At 54.3% G+C, this 20,490-nt stretch overlaps 1 protein-coding gene across 6 annotated transcripts; it reads left to right on the top strand.

Moving 5' to 3' along the window:
- The first annotated feature begins 7,886 nt into the window (after positions 1-7,886).
- Positions 7,887-18,334, top strand: Rnh1 (ribonuclease/angiogenin inhibitor 1). 6 transcript variants are annotated; one of them, XM_078045242.1, is made up of 10 exons: positions 7,887-8,050; positions 12,045-12,148; positions 14,100-14,270; positions 14,560-14,730; positions 15,274-15,444; positions 15,528-15,698; positions 15,806-15,976; positions 16,277-16,447; positions 17,809-17,979; positions 18,080-18,334. In XM_078045242.1, exons 2-10 carry the CDS (start codon positions 12,063-12,065, stop codon positions 18,165-18,167), a joined length of 1,371 nt encoding a protein of 456 aa, XP_077901368.1. In that variant the 5' UTR covers positions 7,887-8,050; positions 12,045-12,062; the 3' UTR covers positions 18,168-18,334. The 6 variants fall into 6 exon arrangements, with proteins under 6 accessions (XP_077901368.1, XP_077901369.1, XP_021576700.1 ...); XM_078045243.1 differs by lacking the exon at positions 7,887-8,050 and adding an exon at positions 8,090-8,280; XM_021721025.3 differs by lacking the exon at positions 7,887-8,050 and adding an exon at positions 8,377-8,558.
- The last annotated feature ends 2,156 nt before the right edge of the window (positions 18,335-20,490 follow it).

Here is a 20,490-nt window from a genome sequence, read left to right as displayed (position 1 = left end):
GCAGGGGGAGCAGCCGGCCTGGGAGCTGCCCCCCAGTCTCCTGCTGTTCTCCAGGGTCTTGACACATGGGCACTTCTGTCCCTGTAAGCTTCTGTGTACAGACATGCACCTCTGGGACCCAGACTTGCCTTAGGACAGCTGTCAGGCACCTCAGCAGCCTGCACACTCCTGGATGGCAAGCGTCCTGCAGCAGACCAAGCTGTGGGGCTCTGGAGCCGTCCCCCCAGGGAGCTATCAGGTCCTGGTGAGACCAGGGGCTGAGACCTCTGCCCTTTTTTATCCTGGCCCTAGATTGCAGCTGGCTCCTTGCTAGTCTTCTGTAGCAGCAGTGAGCTGGAGTCCTAGCTGGGTTGTCCTGGTTGGTCATGAATGCTGACCATTAAAGAAGCAGTGGCACCCAGCAGTACACCAGCAGCTGTGGTCATGCAGTGTGGCCTCCAGGTGCAAGGCAGCACTGCTGGGCCAGGCTGCCACCTTGGAGCAGGGAGGTGCTGTCTGAGCTCAGATGGCCTTTGACAGATCCTGACGGTGAAACCCAGTCAGGGCTAGGTGGTAAAGTAAGTGCCCAGCTCCTCAGGACACTTGGGTTTCTTCCACGTTTGGGGGTATAATGCAGCCTTTTCAGGTGTGCAGGTGGATGGGTTGAGGTTTTTTGGTTGGCACACATGAAGTTTCAATCTCTGGGGTGGACGTTCATGGACGTGAACTAATGAATCGTCCTTCTCATCACGTGGTAGGCATATGTTGGGTGTTGCAAGAAACTACCTGATGGCCTTCTAAGGCGCCTGTGGGGTGATGGCCTTCCGCCCTGGATGGACTGAGCTCAGGCAGGAGGGTCCCTCAGGCCCATCCCACTGAAGCATGCCCCTTACCCCGTTAAAGGCACAGACACACTGGGGTCCTAACCTGAGGAGGGTGCAGGGCTGTGTGTGGCATTTCCGCTGATTCTCAGCCTTCACATTCTAGGTGTCCAGCCAGAGGGAGCCTAGCTGACCACACCTGTGACAGGTTCCTGGTAGACTCAGGGAGATATCCATGGAGAGAATGATATTTCCTGAAACAGGCCCAGGGTGACTCTAGGAGGAATACAAGTTAGAGGCCAGCCTTAACTGGAACATGCGGACTTGGAAGATTATAGCCCTTGGATCCTCAGAAGTTGGGTCCACCCAGAACTGAGCCTTGTCTCCCCAAGTACAGTGGACACAGTCTCTGTCCTCCCTTCAGGCAGCCAGGAGGCATCCCCACCCCGACCCCAGGTGGCCCCAGCCTTGGCTTAGCTCCTTTCCCAGTGACGGGTGGCAGGAACTGAGGGCTGGGCTGTGACCTGCGGGGACTAGTCAGTGCTAGGCCACAGGAAGTGGTAGTGCTCACCCAGACTGCAACCTGTGGTCACCAGGGACCTCACCTGGATTTCACTGTCTCACAGCTCCTAGCTTTGCTCTAGTCTTTGTTTTTACTTTTTTTTTTTTTTGTACTTGGGATTTTAAATTTTTATTTTGAGGAGCTGGGATGTGGCTCAAGCGGTAGTGCGCTTGCCTGGCATGCATGGGGCTCTGGGTTCCATCCTCAGCACCACATAAAAATAAAAATAAAGATGTTGTGTCCACCGAAAACTAAAAAATAAATATTAGAAAATTCTCTCTCTCTTTAAAAAAATAAATAAAATTTTATTTTGAGATGGGGTTTCCCTAAGTTGCTAAGGTTGGCCTCTAACTTGTGTTCCTCCTCCCGCAGCCTCTTGAGCAGCCCCATTAGAGACATGCCACGGGGCCCTGCAGGTGCACAGTGTCTCTGATTCCCTGTCACTCCCCCCTCTGACTCCCGGGCCAGCTAAAGATGAACTTGTTAACTTCCAGATGCTTAGGGATTTTGGGGGGGAGCGGGTCACTAGGGATTGGACCCAGAAGCACTCTATTATTGAGCTGCATCCCCAGATCTTTTTCTTTTTCTTTCTTTTTTTTTGAGACAGGGACATCTCCTTCAGTTTCTCCCAAACTTGTGATTCTCCTGCTGCCTGCCTCAGTCTTCTGAGTGGCTGGGATTACAGGCGTGGGCCACTGCGCCTGGCTACGTTTAGGGAAATTTATGTTATTTTTCTGTTAGTGATTTCTGGCTTAATATTATTATGTCATATGATGTACTTAATATTTCCTTCCCATCTGTCAGGGTTAGACTTATGACCTGAGATGTAGTCTATCCTGGTGAATGTTTCATGCACTAAAAGAGTGTGTATTCCACTGTGCCAGGTGAAGGGTTGACAAATGACAATCAGCAGGTGAGGTGGCACACACTTGTACTTCTACTGACTTGGGAGGCCAAGGCAGGAGGCTTGCAAGTTAGAGGCCAGCCTGGGCAATTGAGAGAGAGAGAAAGATCCTGTCTTTTTGTTGTTCTTGTTGTTGTTGTTCAATTTAATTTTTTTTTTAGTTGTAGATGCACACAATACCTTTGTTTTATGTGATGCTGAGGATTGAATCCTTGCCTCACATGTGCTAGGCAAGTGCTCTACCACTAAGCCACAACCCCAGCCTGAGATTCTGTCTTAAAATAAAAAAAATAAAAAGGTCCAGGTGCTGTGGTGCATGCCTGTAATCCTAGTGGCTGAGGAGGCTGAGGCAGAAGGATTGTGAGTTCAAACCCAGCCTCAGCAATTTAGCAAGGCTCTAAGCAACTCAGTGAGACTTTGTCTCTAATAAAATACCAAATGGGCTTGGGATATAGCTCAGTGGTTAGGGGCCCCTATATTTAATCCCTGGTACCAAAAAATAAAATAAAAAGGGCTAGAGGTGAGGCTTAGTGGTAGAGCACCCCTGTTCAATCTCAATAGTTCAATAACAACAAAACAAAAAAACCTCAAGTCTATGTGAGTTAAAATCCAGACTACAAATCACATTTAAAAAACCAGTAAGGAGGGATTTCCTAAAGAAGCCAATGAAAATGATCAAAGAATATGAACAGGCACCTCAAAAAAAAATATGGTTAACCCACGCGTGAAAATAGACTACTCACTAGCACTGGGCAAAATGCCAACTTGTACCACAATAAGACATTACTGTGTTCCTAAGACCAAGGCAGAGAGCTGTAGCAATGGCGACTCTCATGACCTCCGGTTGGGAGGGCAAATCCTCACACCATTTGGAAGTGATTGGATGAAAGTGCTCATGCCATGACCCAGCAAGGCCTTTCCCTTCTGTCCAGGTACAGAGAAACAGTGTATCTGCAGCAGTGCTATTTGCAGTAAGTAGAAAAAAAAATCAGACACACGCGGAGCATAAATCAGTGTTGGCTATTCACACGATTGAGTACAGTGTTAAAATGAATAAATAACATTTTATCCATATGGACAAATCTTGCCCCAAACTTTGTTGACCAGAAGAAACAACCAGCAGGAGGACACGCACAGTTCACCACTTATAAACTGTGAGGCCTGTGTGGGGACCAGGCCTGTGATCCCAGAGGCTGAAGCCGGAAGATTGTTGGTTCCAGGCCAGCCTCAGCAAATTAGGAGACCCTGTCTCAAAAAATAAAAAGGGCTGGGGGTGAGGGTCAGTGGTAGAATGGCCACTGGTAGGACTGGTCTGTCTGATTTGGGAATGCTCATACACACAATAGAGTCTTAGCGGATGTGTAAGAGTGAGGGCCGTTAATACAGGTCAGTGCCCACTTCTGAGGGAGGACTACCCGGTAGGGGAGAGGGCCTGCGAGGGCTTTGGACATGCTTTTAAGGTAGGGGATTAGTCATGGCGCTGGTTATTTATTTATCTTTAAATTCTTGTATGTTTGAATGTTCAGTAATGAAACTCGCGTGCATCTGCCCATATACCAAAATCTCAGGAACGTGAACGTAATAGGGTGAGGGTGGCGTCTTACTTTCTTGTGCTAGTGTTTTCTGACATTTCTTCTAGAGTGTATCATTCTTCTGTGGCAAAATGCTATAAAAGAGTCTCAGTGAGAGGGATGTATTGTCTGTCCTGGAGATGCGCAGGGAGGCACCGCCCCTCCGTGCCCAGGGCCGCTCTCCTCCGGTTCTGAAGCGTCCCCCTCGCGTGCGGCCCGTGTCCAGCAGAGGGCGCCAGAGAGGCCTGCCCCAGGCCATCCTGGTCCAGGCTCTCTCATCCCTGCAGCAGAGGCCTGTTCAATTTTTCTCCTGGAGCCTACCTTCATCTCTGCTCACGAATGCATATTTCCCCCAAATCATGAGAATAGATTCACTAAGTTAAAATAATGATTTCCAATGTGTACACACATGCCAGGAAAAGCCCACAGCTGCGAGGTTCCCACAAGGCAGCCGTGTGACTTTGGGCGCTGGAAACAGCTGGTCTGAACACCCACTGAGGACTTAGAATAAAAATAGACATATGAAATGTCTGGTTAATAATCCAAGAAATGCTGATTGTATGTTCAAATAATATTTTGGACATAATGGCTTAAAATATACCATTGAAATTAATTTCATTTGTTTCTTTTAAAAAATTCATCATACAAACATTTTTCTTATTGGACACTATCACATCACATACTCGGCCCACACTGCATTTCTACTGGACAGCCCTGGTCTGGAAAGAATGTTAGCAACAGCAGGATGCCAGTGAGGTTTCCCCATAGGGTGTAGAATCACAGCTTGTTTTGATATTACTGTTTGGCTTTCCCGTATTTTCAATTGTTCTAGTTTGAATTTGTAATACTTGTAAAATAGAATGAAAATGTTAAAGGAAACTACTTCCAGCCTTCTTTAACATTTTTTTTAGAAGTAGTTGTAGAAAAATAACACGTTTATTTTATTTATTTTTATGTGGTGCTGAAGACCGAACCCACGGCCTTGTGCATGCTAGTCATGCACTCTAACACTGAGCCACAACCCCAGCCACGCCCAACTTCCTTGGAAGTGAGTTATTTGGGTGTCACTGGCCTGGGTTTTGCTGCACTGGGACAGAGTGCGAGGAGGTTCAGGTCACCAAGTAACATGGGAGCAGGGAACTGAAGCTCCTAACCCCAGTTCTTGGGTTCCCATGGGAGAAGCCAAGCAGGAGGACTCTGCCTAAGTGCAGAGCAGCGAGGCTCAAGCAGAGCACTCTGGGGGAGGGGGAGGGACCCATCAGAGGACAACCAAGGAGAAGTGCAGCTTCCAGAAGGTGCTGTTCCACCTTTGCCAGGCAGATGCTTATCTGCTCCTTCAGGTGGGAAGTTTCTGACCTTATTTTGTCTGGAACTGTCACGGCAGCCATTCTATTCAGGGGGTTTCATCTACAAGTCAATCTTGTGTTAATCTGGGCTCTGGGGTCAATGTCTGGGCACACTCAGTGCACCTGCACTATGGCTGCTGGTTGTGGTTGCATACCCCTGTAATACCAGAGACTCGGAAGACTGAGGCAGAAGGATCACAAGTTGAGGCCAGCCTCAGCAATTTAGTGACGTCCCAAGGAACTTAGTGAGACACTATCTCAAAAAATAAAAAGGGCTGGAAGTGGCTCAGTGGTAAACGCCCCTTGGTTCAATCCCTGGTACCAAACCAAACCAACCAACCAACCAAGGCCGTAAGTCCTAACTGTACAATGACCTCAGTAGACCCTGCCAGGAATTAGCTTTACTTATCTTTTTTCCATGGCATATTTCTTAATTGACTCCCTTTATTTCCACTTGCTTATTCTCAGGGTTAATACATGTGTTATTTTTCTACAAGTTATTTGATTTCTTTGCATTCCACTGCTCATTACTAGACCTCACAACGGAACCTCCAGAACATCTCCTCACTTTCCTCTGGCTTAGTTGATGCCATAAATTAAAAAGCAAACAAAACCTTGACAGCACAGTTTTTCCAGCTCCACAAGCTGTTGCAATGTCAGTGGCGATTTTCAGTCTGTCAAAATTCCTTTTTCCCCTGGGGCATTTCCTGTCTCCTAGCCCAGCCCAGCAGGCCACTGGGAACTGTAGTTCCACTCCCACCTGCAAAATCCCCAGCTTTATGCACCCTTCTGTAAGCACTTTCCCTTCGACTCACAGGTATTTTTAAAGAAGCAATGACAAAAGTAGGACAGGAAAAGGACTCCCACACTCAGCAGCCTCTGGCCCACTCTGCCTGGAGCCTCACCTTCTTTGGTGTCTCATGAACACTTAGGGGGGTTTCTGCCCTTAGCCCTAACTCTATTCCCTGTTACCAAGAGCTCCCCTAGGCAGACACCATAATAATACTGGTCCCGGAGCTAAGGAACAGGTCCTTGTTCTTGGTGTTGAAGATAAACACCTGAGGAACACAGGCAAGCTAGCAAGTATGGTTTATTTAAGAAAGTGATGGAGACAGACTTCTGTGAAAAGAAGGGCCCCAGAGCTGGGAGTCCACAGGAGGGGTGGTCTTGCTTTTTTATAGACCCCAGAACCCCTCTTTTAGTCATTGCCTTCTCTTTCTTCTCTGACTCTGTGCCTGGGAACTGGGAGGATGGAGTTAATGGCCAGGAGCAATTGAGAGGTTAGCAGCGTGATAACCAGTCTCATCCTCTCTGTCCCCCCTCATTCATCATCTATGTAGACTGCCCGACCTTTGCTCCTGCCTCAGCTTGCTAAGGAATGTGGCATCTCCCGTCTACTCAGGACAGACTGGCTGCAGGACGATTGCTTTTTGGCAAAGAAAGCATGTGGGGTTCAGTATATGGACTAATTTTATAGAATTATTCTCTTAACTTCGTGTGTCCACCATCCTCATCTTTTTGTCCCCTTCCAATAACACGAAGGGAGCCATAGCAAAGCCATCCCAAAGCTCTCTATTTCAAGAAACATGTATCTGGTCACGCATATGGAATGCTGACCCCTGAGGCCGCCTCAGCCAACACCCAATAATGGCCGCGGCTCCAAGGGAGGAAAAAGGTCCCAACAGCGGGCAGGGGAGAGGGGCTAGATGGGAAGAGGAAGGGATGAGGAATTAAACCTGCTCCGCTGTCAAGGCTGGATCAGGAAGACTAAGTGCTTGGCTCAGCCAGGACCCACCAGAAGGGGCAAGAGTGGTCCCCTCGGGGGATGAAGGAGGGAGGTGGAACTGCTTCTGTGTCTTCCAAATTCCACGCGGATGAACGGGTCAGGAACCCCAAGTGGCCCCTGTGGCTTGAGCGACTCTCCCTACTGCTGGACTTCTCAGCAGGTCCTTCCTGTCCCCATGGGTGTCACCAAAAGAAGCCAGACAGCTTCTGGGCGACCTTTGACATGGCTTCTTCACATTATGAGAATTCCAACCCACCAACCCGCGACTCTGGCATAACCTAGGGCGGTGTTCACTAACTTTAGGGACCGAGGGTTGGACCCCGGGGAGCTCTACCGCCCAGCTTCATCCCAAGTCCTAACTTTTTTTTGGTACCAGGGATTGAACTCGGGAGCACTCGACCACTGCGCCACATCCCCAGCCCTATTTTTGCATTTTATTTAGGAACCTCACTCAGTTGCTTCGTGCCCACCATTGCTGAGGTGGCTTTGGACGTGCGGTCCTCCGGTCTCAGCCTCCCAAGCTGCGGGGATCGCAGGCGTGGCCACCGCGCCCGGCCCCAGCGCCGACTTTTTTCTGAGACGGGCGGGATCTCGCTGCGTGGCGGAGGTGGCCCTCCCCCAGCCGACGTGACGACAGGCGCGCCACCCCGCCACCGAGCCGGGGGGACCAGGACCTCCGGGCAGTTTTCCGGAAAGTAATTCTGGTGGAGGCGATCCGTCCGGGGTCCCAGGTGAAAGCGGAAATCCCCCACACGACACAGCCAAACAGCGCCGGCCACATCTCCCTCGGCTCCACTCCCCCCGGCCTCCTCGGCACTTCCTTCGGTGCAGCGCCCGGCCGCCGAGGCCCCGCCCCCTGCTTGGGCCCGCCCCCTGCTTGGGCCCGCCCCCAGGCTTGGCCCACTTCTACCGCGAGGCCGGCCGCCGCCCTGAGCGGCTCGGCCCCGCCCCCGAGGCTCGGCTCCGCCCCGCCAGCCGGCTGCGCGGTCCCCGGGAGACCTCGCCCCAGTCGGCCGTTCCGCCTGCTCCTGTCAAAGTCGGCAGTGTCGCTCTCAGCCCCCGCAGCCCGCGTCGTCTCCAGGTCAGCCCCCACGCTCTGCGTCACCCCGAGGCCAGTGTGACGCCCGGCTAGCTCAGGCGGCCCTTCCCCGCGCCGGCCTCAGTCGGGCGTCCCGTGGATGCGCGCCGGGCGCCACTGCGGTCCTAGCGACCCGGCGCGACTCGCACTCCCCGGGCGGAGCGGCGGGGAGGAGGGGCCGGGCGAGGCGGTTTCCGGCGGTTTCCGGCGCGCCCCAGGACCTCGTCGCGCCGGTGCGTAGCGCGGGGCACGCTGGGAGCCCGGGCGGGGCTGGCGGGCGCGCATGCGTGCTGCGCCTCTCCGCGGGTGGGGACCTCGTGACGGTTGGTGTCTCCCAGCTACGCCCGCAGGCCTGGCGCCGCCTGTCCGTCTCCCCTCCGCTAAGCGACCCTGGTCTTATTCTCTCGAAAGAAGCGGCATTTCTGGTTTCTCGGCTCTCCGAGAACTGCAGGGTCGTGACGGGGCTCGGGTGGCGCCGCCTCGCACGGTGGGGACTCGGGGGGCAGCTCAGGTGCGGAGGAGAGGCAGGTAACCGAGACCGCCCTCTTGGGGCCGCGGGGAGGCTGTGGCCTGAAAGAAGCTGAGGCTCCAGGCACTTTGTACCAGCGGGTGTCCGCGTCTGGGCCGCGACAGCTGGTGGGGCTAGAAAGCTTGGAAATCTCAAGATAACGTGACCACCTGCACAGTTCGGTTGAATCAGTTGGATACGAACAGACCAATTGCACATAATGCGGCCATTGGAAGTACTTACATCTGAGCTACATCCCCAACCCTTTTTATTTTTTATATTGAGACAGTTGCTGAGGCTGGCCACGAACTTGTAATCCTCCTGCCTCAGCCTCCCAAGTCGCTGGGATTATAGGCATGCATCACAATGCTGGACAGTATATACGTTTTTCACTTTTTTTTGTACCCAGGATGGAGCCCAGGGGTGCTTACCACTGAGCCACAACCCCCAGCCCGGTTTTGTACTTTATTTAGAGACAGGATGTCCTTGAGTTGCTGAGGCTGGCTTTGAATTAACTATCCTCCTGCCTTAGCCTCCCGAGCCCCTGGGATTACAGGTCTGTGGCCACCACTTCTGAGTAGAGATTATTGTAGAAGTTGCAACAAGTGTTAGTTTCCTAGCTGCTATGAGAAAGTTGCCACATATTTGTTACTTTATAGTTCTGGAGGTCAGAAGTTCAAAATGTACTAGGGGCTTAAAATCAAGGTGTGTGTGTACACGGGGGGGGGGGGAGTTCTGATTCCTTGTGTAAGCTTCAAAGGAGAATCAGTTTGTTGGCCTTAATCAGTGTCTTAAGAATCTGCCTCCCTCCAGTTTTAAACCCCAGTTTGTAGTGCCCTTATGATCACTCTGGCCCACTCAGTTAAATCAAGGCAATATCCCCCTCTCAACATCAGCCTTAAAATTGCTGCACCTCTTTAACCCCAGCATCTCTGGATACTGAGGCAGGAGGATCACAAGTTCAAGGCCAGCCTGGACAGTTTTCAAAATAAAAAGGGCTTCATGTGGCAGGTGGTTCAGTCCCCAGTCCTGTCCCACACACAAAAAACCAGAAGTTGGTTGGACACAGTGCGCCCAGAGGCTCACTGAGTCCTCCACTCGCCCGTGTCCTCACTCTCACTCTCAGGCTACAGAAGCCTCTGCTAGAAGGCAGCAGTACCTTGTTTTCCTGCATCCAGGGGGAGACACCTCTGTTCCCTGTCTTCACTGATGGCCCTGAGCACCTGGCAGGTGCTGGACACACCCTGGGCCTGCTCTCTGGGGGGATCCCGGAGGGGTGTGTGAGCTCTCTGTCCAGCCTCCTGCTTTGCCTGGAACCCAGTTGGTGGGCCTTGTCTCTGGACACCCAGGGAACTATAGCAACACATGTTGGCTGGCCTAGCCAAAAAATTTTCCCCCCAGTTGAGTAGCTTTTCACCTTATAACCCCAAAGAACTGGCCCTCCCAGTCCTCTGGTTAGTTCCTGGCTCCTGATTCCTGGGACTCTGTGCTACCCTGGAACCATGAAGTTGAGGTCTGCAGTGAGCATGGAGCCTGATGACTGAAACAGAACTCCAGTCCACCGTTTCTCCATCAGCTCCCTTGTCGGCTCGCTCCTTCTTTCAGACCTGCCTTTGCTGGCCTGGAAGCCTTCCCTGGCCTTTTCGTGGCACCAGATTGCCTTATTAAACTCCTTGAGGACTGAGAGACCTGGAACAGTGCCTTCCACACTGTAGATGCTCAGTGAAAAGTTGGATGGATGAATGCCTGTGCTTTCTAACAAGTGTGCAGGCATCTGAGACGGCCTGCTTCCCTACTGTTCACTTCCCTAAGCTGTTCATGCCCACATGAGTTTTTTCAAACATCACAAGAGTTTTGCATGTTTAAAAAGCTGTACCTCACTGGGCACTGTGGTACATGCCTGTAATCCCAGCAACTCAGGAGGCTGAGATCCTCAGCAATTTAGCAAGATGCTCTGAACTGGGAATGTAGGTGACTGGTAAAAGGCCCCTGGGTTCAATATCCAGTACCCCCCCAAAAAGTAAAAGCCAAGCCAGTGTGCCCTTGTGGCTCTCCCCAGGCCAGTCAGAACTGTTTTAACTGGCAAGAGTTTGGGAGTATGTTACAAAATTATTAAGCTGTTTTTCTCCAAGAGACTTAGATTGGGTCTGTGTTTGCATCCCAGCCCTTTCCCATGCTGAGGATGGAACCCAGGACCTTTGAATGGTAGTACTCTACCAGGAGGTTTGGTGACATACCCTGGGCTTCCTAGGGGACCCAGGCAGGACCGGTTTTGCTCATGTGCTCTGAGCAGCAAGCGGGGTTCAGTCAGGGCTCCTCATTGAGATGCTGTGTGACCAAGGTGTCCCCTGCCCTTGCTTCAGTTTCCCCTGTTGCAGGCCTGTGTGCCACGACCCATAAGGGCAACCCCCCAAGTTGGCTCCAAGGTGCTCCTCCTTCCTTTGGCCTGATCCAGCCCCAGGGAAGGGGCAGGACAAGGCCAGTTGTGCCAGACACTGGCGGCAGAGGGGAGGACACTCGGGAACCTCTACAGACCACATCATCCTGTAGTCACAGCCCTTGGGAAGGGTGTTAGGCTCTGCCTCTTGGGGAGAGAGCCCCTCAAGAGAAGCCCTTGCCCCACCCTTGCCTGCACTGGAAGCCCACCCAGCACGAGTCGCTTCTTCCAGGAACCCTCTGGTGCCCCTGCTGCTCCAGCTGGCCTGCTTGGCAGAGCTCAGGGAGTGTGTGGTCCACAGGGGTGACTTCCTCTTCCCCTTCCCCAGACGTGTGGGTGCTGAGGTGCCCTGTCCTCTAGGCTTCAGGAACACCCTTCAGTCAGTGATACCCTGGTTTTTTCAGGCTGTGACCTGCCTCTGTTCCAGCCTGGGCAGGGCCTGGGAGGGGCAGAGGAGGTGCCCTGGCCTGTCCTGGAGTCATGGAAGCTGTGGTCCTAGGGCTGCTCGGGGAGGCTTCACCCACTGCTGTGTTTGGGCAGCTTCCATCCTGGACCCTGCATCTTGGAGGGCTCTGGCTTTGTGGACAGCTTGGCAGTGCACTGTGGCACTGCCAACCCTGCCTGTTCTGAGAGTACAGGAAGCCAGCTGAGCCCCCTTCTGGGGTTTCCACCCCCTCCCACCATCCTTGCTCAGGTGAATAAGAGGCAGGGGCTTCCCAGCCCACACTTGCTGTCCTGCTTCTCCTGAGCAGAAGGTGCCAACTGTGGCTGTAGGCTGAGAGGTGAAACTGACATCTGTATCCCACTGCCGCGTCCCCAAGCTCTGCTGCTTGGGGTGACCTTTGCCAAGAGATACACATCTGCTCCTGGAGAATGAGCAGGTAGAAATTTTGAGGGAAGAAGGCAGAGAAAGCACCTGCTGGGGAGGCTGGAGCCCTTCTGGAAATGTCCGCCTTCAGGGTTCTGTGTGGACTCTTCCTGCTCACAGGATCTCTGGTCTGCCAGGCCTTGGGAATCTGCGAAAGGTTCTCTTTCCTCTTTCTTTTGCCCAGACGACACTGCAGCCCACCATGAGTCTTGACATCCACTGTGAGCAGCTGAGTGATGCCAGGTGGACAGAGCTCCTCCCCCTGATCCAGCAGTATCAAGTGGTCAGGTATGGGCAGCTGCCTGCTTGGTGGCGATGCACTTGGGCATGCTGTGCTTGGGAGGCTGCTGTTCATGGAGGCGAAGGTGCTTGATAGTTCTGGGAGGTGTGAAATGCTGTCCTGTGGGTTTTCCAGCCCTGGGCATCAGCTCAGTGGTACAGCACTTGCCTAGCATGTGGGTTCTGTCCCAGCACCACAAAGAAAGAAAAAGAAGAAAAAGTTTTTCTACACGAACCCTCACAGGCTTGAGAGGATGGCAGGTGCGGTGTGCGTTGTGGGCAGTGGCTGATGCACTAGGCGGCCCGGAACCTGGGCTCTAGGCCCCTCTCCGTCCTCAGGCCAGGCGCAGTGAGGCTTGGTGGCTGTGCTGCCCCTGTCACGCTCTGTGCTCAGCTTCCACTCACCCAGGTGCCTCAGGCTCACAGTTGAGACAGGCACCCGCTTGGTCGGTTTGTAGCTGTTATCAGAGATGATTTTAGATAGCCTTCTTCCTGCTTCCCCTGATGACCTCGTCTCATGGAGACTGTCACACTGCCCAGCATGTCCCACCAAGGACAAGCCCAGGCACCAGCTTTGTACCTGCATCCTTTTCCCTCTGGGTTGCCCAGGATCCCACATGCCTTTGTCTCCTGAGGCCCTACCCACCCTTTGTGCTGGTGACCTGCCTTGTGAGCCCCAGAGTCATGCAGGCACCCTCTGGCTTGTCTGTGGGCTTCTCATGGTGGTCACACACTGGCAAGACACAGGAAAGCTGTGGGCCCTGCTGCTCATTGTGTCACCTCTGGTTGTGCAGAGCAGAGTTCTGCCGAGACCCACTTCTCTCGGGTCCACAGGTGGCCCTGTTGCCTTGCTGCAGCCCTTACATCTGCCAGCTGTTATTTTGGGGAATAAATTGGGGTGGTCTTGGCATCGTGCCCATGCCATGGGCTTTGCTCAGCCCCTCAGTTGGCCTTGCTGTCCCTCTGGCCTCCCAGAGGGGGATTCCAGGGTTGGTCCCTGCAGAAGGTGTGGGGGCCACAGCATGCCCAGTATCTATGATCATTCCTATTTTTAGTTCCTTTTCGTACTGGGGAGTGGGCCCAGTGGTACTCCCATCATTGATCTGCACCCCCAGCCCTTTTTATTTTAATTTTATTTTTTTGGTTCAGGGGATTGAACTTGGGCACTCGACCACTGAGCCACATCCCCAGCTCTATGTTGTAGTTTATTTAGAGACAGAGTCTCACTGAGTTGCTTTGAACTGGAGATGCTCCTGCCTCCTGAGCCGCTGGGATACAGGCGTGTGCAACTGTGTCGGGCCCTTTTTTTACTTGTTATTGAAGACAGTATCTCACTCAGTTGCCTGGTTGCTGTCTGCCTCAGCCTCCCAGTTGTTGGGGTCCCAGCATGTGCAGCCATACCCGCCCACTCCTATTTTGGGTTCCCTTTTTTTATTTCCTTCCTTCCATCGAACCCAGAGGTGTTCTGGCATTAAGTGAACATTCCTACCTGCCCCTTTACATTTTATCTTCAGAAGGTCTTGCTAAGTTGCTGAGGTTAGTCTCCAACTTGCTTCTGCCAACCTAGCCTTCTGAGTGGCTTTGGTGACGAGTGTGTGCCACCATGCCTGGCTGTTTGATGTTTAAACATTCTGGCCGTGACTTTTTTTTTTTTTTGTGCTGGGGATAGAACTCAGGAGCACTCGACCACTGAGCCACATCCCCAGCCCTATTTTGTATTATTTGGAGACAGGGTCTCACTGAGTTGCCTAGGGCCTTTGCTGTTGCTGAGGCTGGCTTCGAACTTGTGATCCTCTTGCCTCCGTTACCTGAGCACTGGGATTACAGGCATGCGCCACCGCGCCCAGCCTTGACTACCTTTTGGCTTCTTGGCTACTGATGGCTCTCAGCCTGTGGCATGAGATGGTCTTTGGGCCTGAGGCTGGCTCCACCCCATGTGACCCAGGGATCCCATTCACAGGCTGGATGACTGTGGCCTCACTGAGGGGCGGTGCCAGGACATTAGCTCTGCACTTCGGGTCAACCCTTCCCTGACAGAGCTCAGCCTGCGCACCAATGAGTTGGGTGACGCCGGGGTGCATCTAGTTCTCCAGGGCCTGCAGAGCCCCGTCTGCAAGATCCAGAAGCTGAGGTGAGGCCAGGGTAGGGTGGGGCCTGGGGTGGGCATCCAGGTGGTGGGGTGTGGAGAGCCACCAGAGGCCCCAGCAAGCACTCCCAGCTCTAGCCAGAGGCACACGAGAGAGATGGCTGCCTGATGCTGGGACAGGTTGCCCTGGGCTCCTGCCAGGCCCAGGTCCTCCGTGATGGTCTGGCACACCTGTACTGCACTTCTGTGCCCTGCCTCCCTCAAGGTGCTGCTGGCACTTGGCAGGCATGGGGGCTGAGGGTTCATGGGGACCGCTGACAGTGGTGTGTTCCAGCCTCCAGAACTGCTGCCTGACGGAGGCTGGCTGTGGGGTCCTGCCTGGCGTGCTGCGCTCCCTGTCCACCCTGCGAGAACTGCATCTCAACGACAACCCTCTGGGGGACGCAGGCCTGCGGCTGCTCTGTGAAGGACTCCTGGACCCCCAGTGCCATCTTGAGAAGCTGCAGTGAGTGTGTGCCCTGCCTGGCCCTGCACCCCCAGCCAGGCGTGTCCCAAGCCCTGGCAGCCTGTCCTGGCTGAGCCCCGCCTGTGTGGTGGCCTCAGGAGGCTTCAAGGCAGGACTTGGGCTCCAGGGGCTTGCGGTGCCCCCTTCTCGGATGTCGGCTCTTCTTTGAAAGGGGCTGGCAGATTCCTGCCAAGTCTGGGGATGAGGTCCTCTTCAGTGAGATCATGGCCAAGCAGGTAGCCCTGCCTATTGGGGATGGTTTCTTCCTGGAGCCTGGGAGATCCCTGAGTTTGAAGTAGGGCTCTTGGTCATGAGGATTTTTCCCAAAGGAGTGTGGTATGCACACAGGCTAGAGGCACTGGGCACCCACTGTTCCTGAACAGCAGCCAGAGAAAAGTCCTCAGCACCCCAGCCCAATGCCAAGGGGGAAGGCTGAGGGGGGGATGGGGGGACAAGACACCAGCACCCTTGTGCCTCGCTAACACACTGCCCCTGGGCCGCCTGTGGCTCTGGAGGGTGGACTGAGACCCTGTGTGTGTACAGGCTGGAGTACTGCAACCTCACGGCCGCCAGCTGTGAACCTCTGGCTACAGTGCTCAGGGCCAAGCCCGACTTCAAGGAGCTCACAGTGAGCAACAATGACCTGCAGGAGGCTGGCATCCAGACGCTCTGCCAAGGCCTGAAGGATTCTGCCTGCCAGCTGGAGATGCTCAAGTATGCAAGGCGCTGGGCTCAGCCTGTTGGGCTGGGTGGGGCGGGACTCCAGGGCTCCCCTCAGGCATGTACCCTGTCCCCAGGTTGGAGAACTGCGGTGTCACAGCGGCCAACTGCAAGGCTCTGAGTGCTGTTGTGGCTTCCAAGGCTTCGCTGCAGGAGCTGGACCTGGGCTGCAACAAGCTGGGTGACGAGGGCATCGCAGAACTGTGCCCAGCGCTGCTGCGTGCCAGCAGCAGGCTTAGGACCCTCTGGTGAGCAGGCTGCCCCGTCTCCCTCTGAGGGGTGGTTGGGCGCTCACTGGGGCCATAAGCTATGTGGTGAGTGAGATCCGTCCTTCACGGCATGGATGCCCCTCTAGGCTCTGGGAGTGTGACATCACCGCAGAGGGCTGCAAGGACCTCTGCCGTGTCCTCAAGGCCAAGCAGAGCCTCAAGGAGCTCAGCCTGGCTGAAAACCAGCTGGGGGACGAGGGTGCCCGGCTGCTGTGCGAGAGCCTGCTGGAGCCTGGCTGCCAGCTGGAGTCGCTGTGGTGAGCACGGATGCGCCCTGGGCCGGGACAGCGGGGGCCTGAGCCGAGCAAGGTGTGGGGAGAGGCTTGTGGCTCCAGGGAATGGGGTGACATGAATGGGACAGTGCTGGGACCGAGGTGTGGATACACATCTGGGAGGACCAGGCAGGAGAGTGGGGGTGAGCCGCCCAGAAAATGGGTGGTGTTTGGGGGGACATCTCTGCTGGAGTGCACATGGGAGGGATTCCAGGGGAAGGGGCTCTGGAGAGTGGCCTTGGGCCAGCCCCAGCCAGCCAGGTCTTGTCCCTTCCATTTCCACAGGGTCAAGACCTGCGGCCTCACAGCTGCCTGCTGCCCCTACTTCCGCTCGGTGCTGGCCCAGAACAAGTCCCTCCTGGAGCTGCAGATCAGCAGCAACCAGCTGGGTGATGCAGGTGTGCAGGAGCTCTGCCAGGGCCTGAGCCAGCCGGGCGCCGTGCTGCGGGTACTCTGGTGAGTGCCAGTGCGTGTACTGGGCTGTGGGTGCAGCTCTGGCTGGCTTGGTTCTCCCCCTGATCCTGACCGTCAGAGGTCCAGCTCATGGAGTCCCATGGCTGCCTGGGCTCCGGCCCAGCCATCTGGTAATGCTGGAAGCCTTGTCCACCCTCTGCAGGACCCCCTGGGGGTCATCTTCCCAGGCTCCCTCCATTTGGTTGAGCGCATTTCAGCAGCTTCCCAAGAAAGGGTCCTGTGGAAGCAGCCTGAGGAGCCCATGTGTCCTGCTGTGGTCACTCTGCTTAGGTTCTAGGCAACATGTTTCTCAGTCACTCTGGCTCTCAGGACAGGCACTGCTGTCCTACTTTCCCTGCAGATTGCCTTTTCTTCACGGCAAGCTTTGAGATGAGTGCCTGTTCTGGAGTTGGATGTCCTTGGTCCTGGAGGGGCGCTGTGTGTTGGGGATCTCTCTCCTCTAATTCCTTCTCTTTGGAGTGCCTGGCAGTCATCCCTTAGGTCTCTTGGGCTAATGTTCCCATTCCCTGTAATATTTTCTATCTAGTTTTCTTATTTTGAGAGTTTTCTCTTTTTCTAGCTGAGGGATTGGACCTGGTGCTCTACAAACTAAGCTACACCCCAGCCCTCTGTATTACCTGCTAAGTTGTGGAGTCTGGCCTCGGACATGCCATTGTCCTGCCTCAGCCTCCAGAGTGGCTGGGATTGTAGGCATGTGCCACTGCATGTGGCTCTACAAAGACTTGGGCTTCTGCTTTTAGGTTTCTGTTTGTTGCTGATTTTCTGTTTGTGCTTCCCGTGGGCAGCTCTCCTTGGGTGCTGGTCATCCTGGACCAGGCACTGGCTGGAGGGTGGGATGGGCAGCCTGAACAGCAGTCTTTCAGTCTCCTGCCCAGGGGATGCCATCCTGCAGCCAGGTGGAGAGGAGCTTGGTCTTGTGCTGGGAGACATGGGCCTGCCTTGGCTCTTGGCAAGTGGGGTCCCATCTGGTTCCTTGATTTGATTAGGTTTGTCAGGGCTGTGCCTTCACCACCCTCCCTTGGGGCATCCGTGTTTCTGGGGTGGGTGCTAGGTCTGTCCCACTGCATCCCATTTCTTTGAACCTACAAGCCTCTGTCCACCCATCACCTTGTCCCAGTTCTCCTGTGCAGTCCCCTGGCCTTGGTACTGACTCCTCTGACCCAGTGGGCTCTGGTATCTCTCCATCCTTGATTGGGGCATCTACCCAGGACCTGCTCAAGGCTGGGACTTGGGAACAACTTCACCCAGAGTCCTGGTCTGTGGGCCAGGGCCTCCAGTGCCCTCTTGTGGGCCATGGGACACTGGGCATGCCTGTTCTGAACGCTGCCTGTGCCCCTGCTCAGGCTGGGCGAGTGCAATGTGACCGACAGTGGCTGTGACACCCTTGCTACGGCTCTGCTGGTCAACCGCAGCCTGCGGGAGCTGGACCTGAGCAACAACTGCGTGGGGGACCCTGGCATACAGCGGCTGGTGGAGAGTCTCCGGCAGCCTGGCTGTGTCTTGGAACAGCTGGTGTAAGTGGCCAAGTGCTAGGGGGTCCGGGGCTCAGGAGCAGCGGGGGAAGGCCGGGCGGTGGGTGCTCTGGTTCACTCCCTCCTTTCTGCCCACGTGCAGCCTGTATGACATCTACTGGACTGAGGAGATGGAAGAGCAGCTGCGGACCTTGGAGGAACACAAGCCGTCCCTGAGGGTCATCTCCTGAGTTCCTGCTTGCGGTTTCTGAAATCTTCCTGGACACCGCATCCTGAGTCCATGCTGGGGCTCTTACTCCTGGTGTCCTGGCTTTGACTGGGAAGAAATGCCCTAACCCACTACTTCAGCAAGAGAGCTTGAGACCCTGCATAGTTATTAAAGCACTTGTTGGCAGGAGGATCCTTGTCCTTCCTTGTGGGTCCCGTGTGGCTTGCAGCTGCTGAGAATGCCCTGTTCACACACGGTGCCCTGAGCAGGGTACAGGCTGCCAAAGGACCCCACAGGCTAGGTGGCCAGGCCAGGCCCAGGAACCTCATCACCCTTGCCTCACCATGTTCGTTGTCAACAAGAAGCCCGAGTCCTGCCCACATTGAGGGGATCTGGCACGGGCACTGTTGAGATCCCAGGGGGGCTAGGAGTGCTCAGTGGAAGAGCAGAGCTCTGCAGGGGTCAGACCTTGGGTTTGATCTCTATAGTGTTAACGGAAGAAAGAAGGAAAGAAGTCCCTCAAGATGCCAAGCACAGTGGCACAGGCCTTGAGGCCAGCCTCGGCAACTTACCAAGACCCTCTTCCCCAAAAGGCCTGGGGATGCAGCTCAGTGGTAGCACACTCCTGGTACCAAAAGAAATCCACCCTCCCAGCCGAAGGAATCCTAGGGGCTTTCTCAGTGAATTAAAGTCGCGTTACCTGGGGGAGCCGGCTGGAAACAGGCGTGTGCAGGGCCAGAGGTGGCAGAGCAGAGCAGCTCTGCCTCCAGCGTCACTTCCGCCTGGTCTGTGGCCGTATGAGTGTGGGGGGAATCTCCAGCTTGGGCAGCTCGAGGCAGCGCCCATGCTGGTGTCCATCAGATTGTGCAACTCGCAAGAGCAGCACCATACAGAAAACAGGAGTGGATGTGTCTCCAAGGAGCCAAACAGGACAAAGCCTCTTGCCTCACACAAGGCTTCAAGTGTGGCTGCTAGCTGCACAGACCAGCTCCTGGCACCCACAGCCATTCCTGCAATGCACCTTTTCATGTGCTCCGTTTTTAGTTTTTAAAGGTCAGGATTGTCCACAACTTGGTGTGGTGGTTTGTCTTCACATCACTTCAATATGTAGGTACAGACTGTATTTCCCTAATTTTTGCTCCATGCAGACACTTCCACAATATTGACTGTGTAAGCATTGTGTGTTGCCAAAATAAAAGCAAAGAGTTCTTTCTGAACTTCTAGGCTCTTTGGGCAACTGCATGTACAGTGGATTTCCACTATGGTTTGTGAATGATTTGGTTAGCAGGAGGCTGAGGCAGGAAGATGGCAAATTTGAGGCCAGCCTCAGCAACTTACCAAGAACCTGCCTCTTAAATAATTTAAAAAAGGGCTGCAACATACTTCAGTGGTAGGAGCATTCACCTCACATGTGCAAGACCCTAGGTTCAAGCTCCAGCACCCCACCCCCCAAAAAAAACCCCTTTAAAATGTAAACAAAGGCCAGGTGCAGTGATGCATGCCTATAATCCCAGCGACTTAGTGAGAGCCCGTCTTAAAATGAAAACGCAACACGAGGGGGCTGGGGATGTGGCTCAAGCGGTAGCGCGCTCGCCTAGCATGCGTGCGGCCCGGGTTCGATCCTCAGCAGCACCACATACCAACAAAGATGTTGTGTCCGCCGAGAACCAAGAAAAAAATAAATGTTAAAACTCTCTCTCTCTGTCCCCCTCTCTCACTCTCTCTAAAAAAAAAAAAAAAAAAAAATACCTTTAAAAAAAAAAAAAACGCAACACGATGGGGATGTAGCTCAGTGGTAGAGTACACCTGGGTTAAGCCCCTAGTACTGAAGAAGGAAAAAGGCTTAAGATTTTTCTTGGGGGGGCAGGGGTGGTGCACAGTTGTGCCCTTGAGGGCACTCTCACCAAACCACATCCCCTCTTGTGTATTTTCTTCAGAAACGGGGCTTCGTTGAGTTGCTCAGCACCTCGCTTTTACCGAGGCTGGCTTTGAACTCGTGATCTTCCCGCCCCGGGCTTCTGGGGTCCCACTGTGCGCCACCGCACCGGGTTTACTTTGAGTATTCTGATCTTTTGGGATCTAATACCTCAGGAGCCTGCTCTCGGATGCTGGCGGTCTACTTGGCTCTGCTGTCGGACAAGCCACGTGTGGGCTGGGAACCCGCGCAGGGTTTCTGTAAGGGAGCTGCCCCCTGGGCTAGGCCTTGGAACTGCTGGCCCTGATGTTCCCACTGAGCCTGACCCCACTTGACCCCGTGCCCAGATTGTCAGCTCTCACTGCTGCCTCCTGGGTAGGACAGTGGGGGCCACCCCTCAATTCCAGCTGGCCAGAGGTGACCCACCCTG

This window comes from Ictidomys tridecemlineatus, chromosome 4 (genome assembly GCF_052094955.1).
Source record: "Ictidomys tridecemlineatus isolate mIctTri1 chromosome 4, mIctTri1.hap1, whole genome shotgun sequence".
Taxonomy (NCBI): domain Eukaryota; kingdom Metazoa; phylum Chordata; class Mammalia; order Rodentia; family Sciuridae; genus Ictidomys; species Ictidomys tridecemlineatus.
Note: the sequence above shows the minus strand (reverse complement) of the source record. Positions and strands in the feature narration are given on the sequence as shown.

What these genes read in the sequence shown, in the direction of transcription:
- Rnh1 (XM_078045242.1), top strand. Translation starts at nt 12,063, where the DNA reads ATGAGTCTTGACATCCACTGTGAGCAGCTGAGTGATGCCAGGTGGACA. An exon ending in TGCCAGCTGGAGATGCTCAA is followed by an intron (nt 15,445 to 15,527) that starts GTATGCAAGGCG and finishes CCCTGTCCCCAG; the next exon opens with GTTGGAGAACTGCGGTGTCA. An exon ending in AGCAGGCTTAGGACCCTCTG is followed by an intron (nt 15,699 to 15,805) that starts GTGAGCAGGCTG and finishes ATGCCCCTCTAG; the next exon opens with GCTCTGGGAGTGTGACATCA.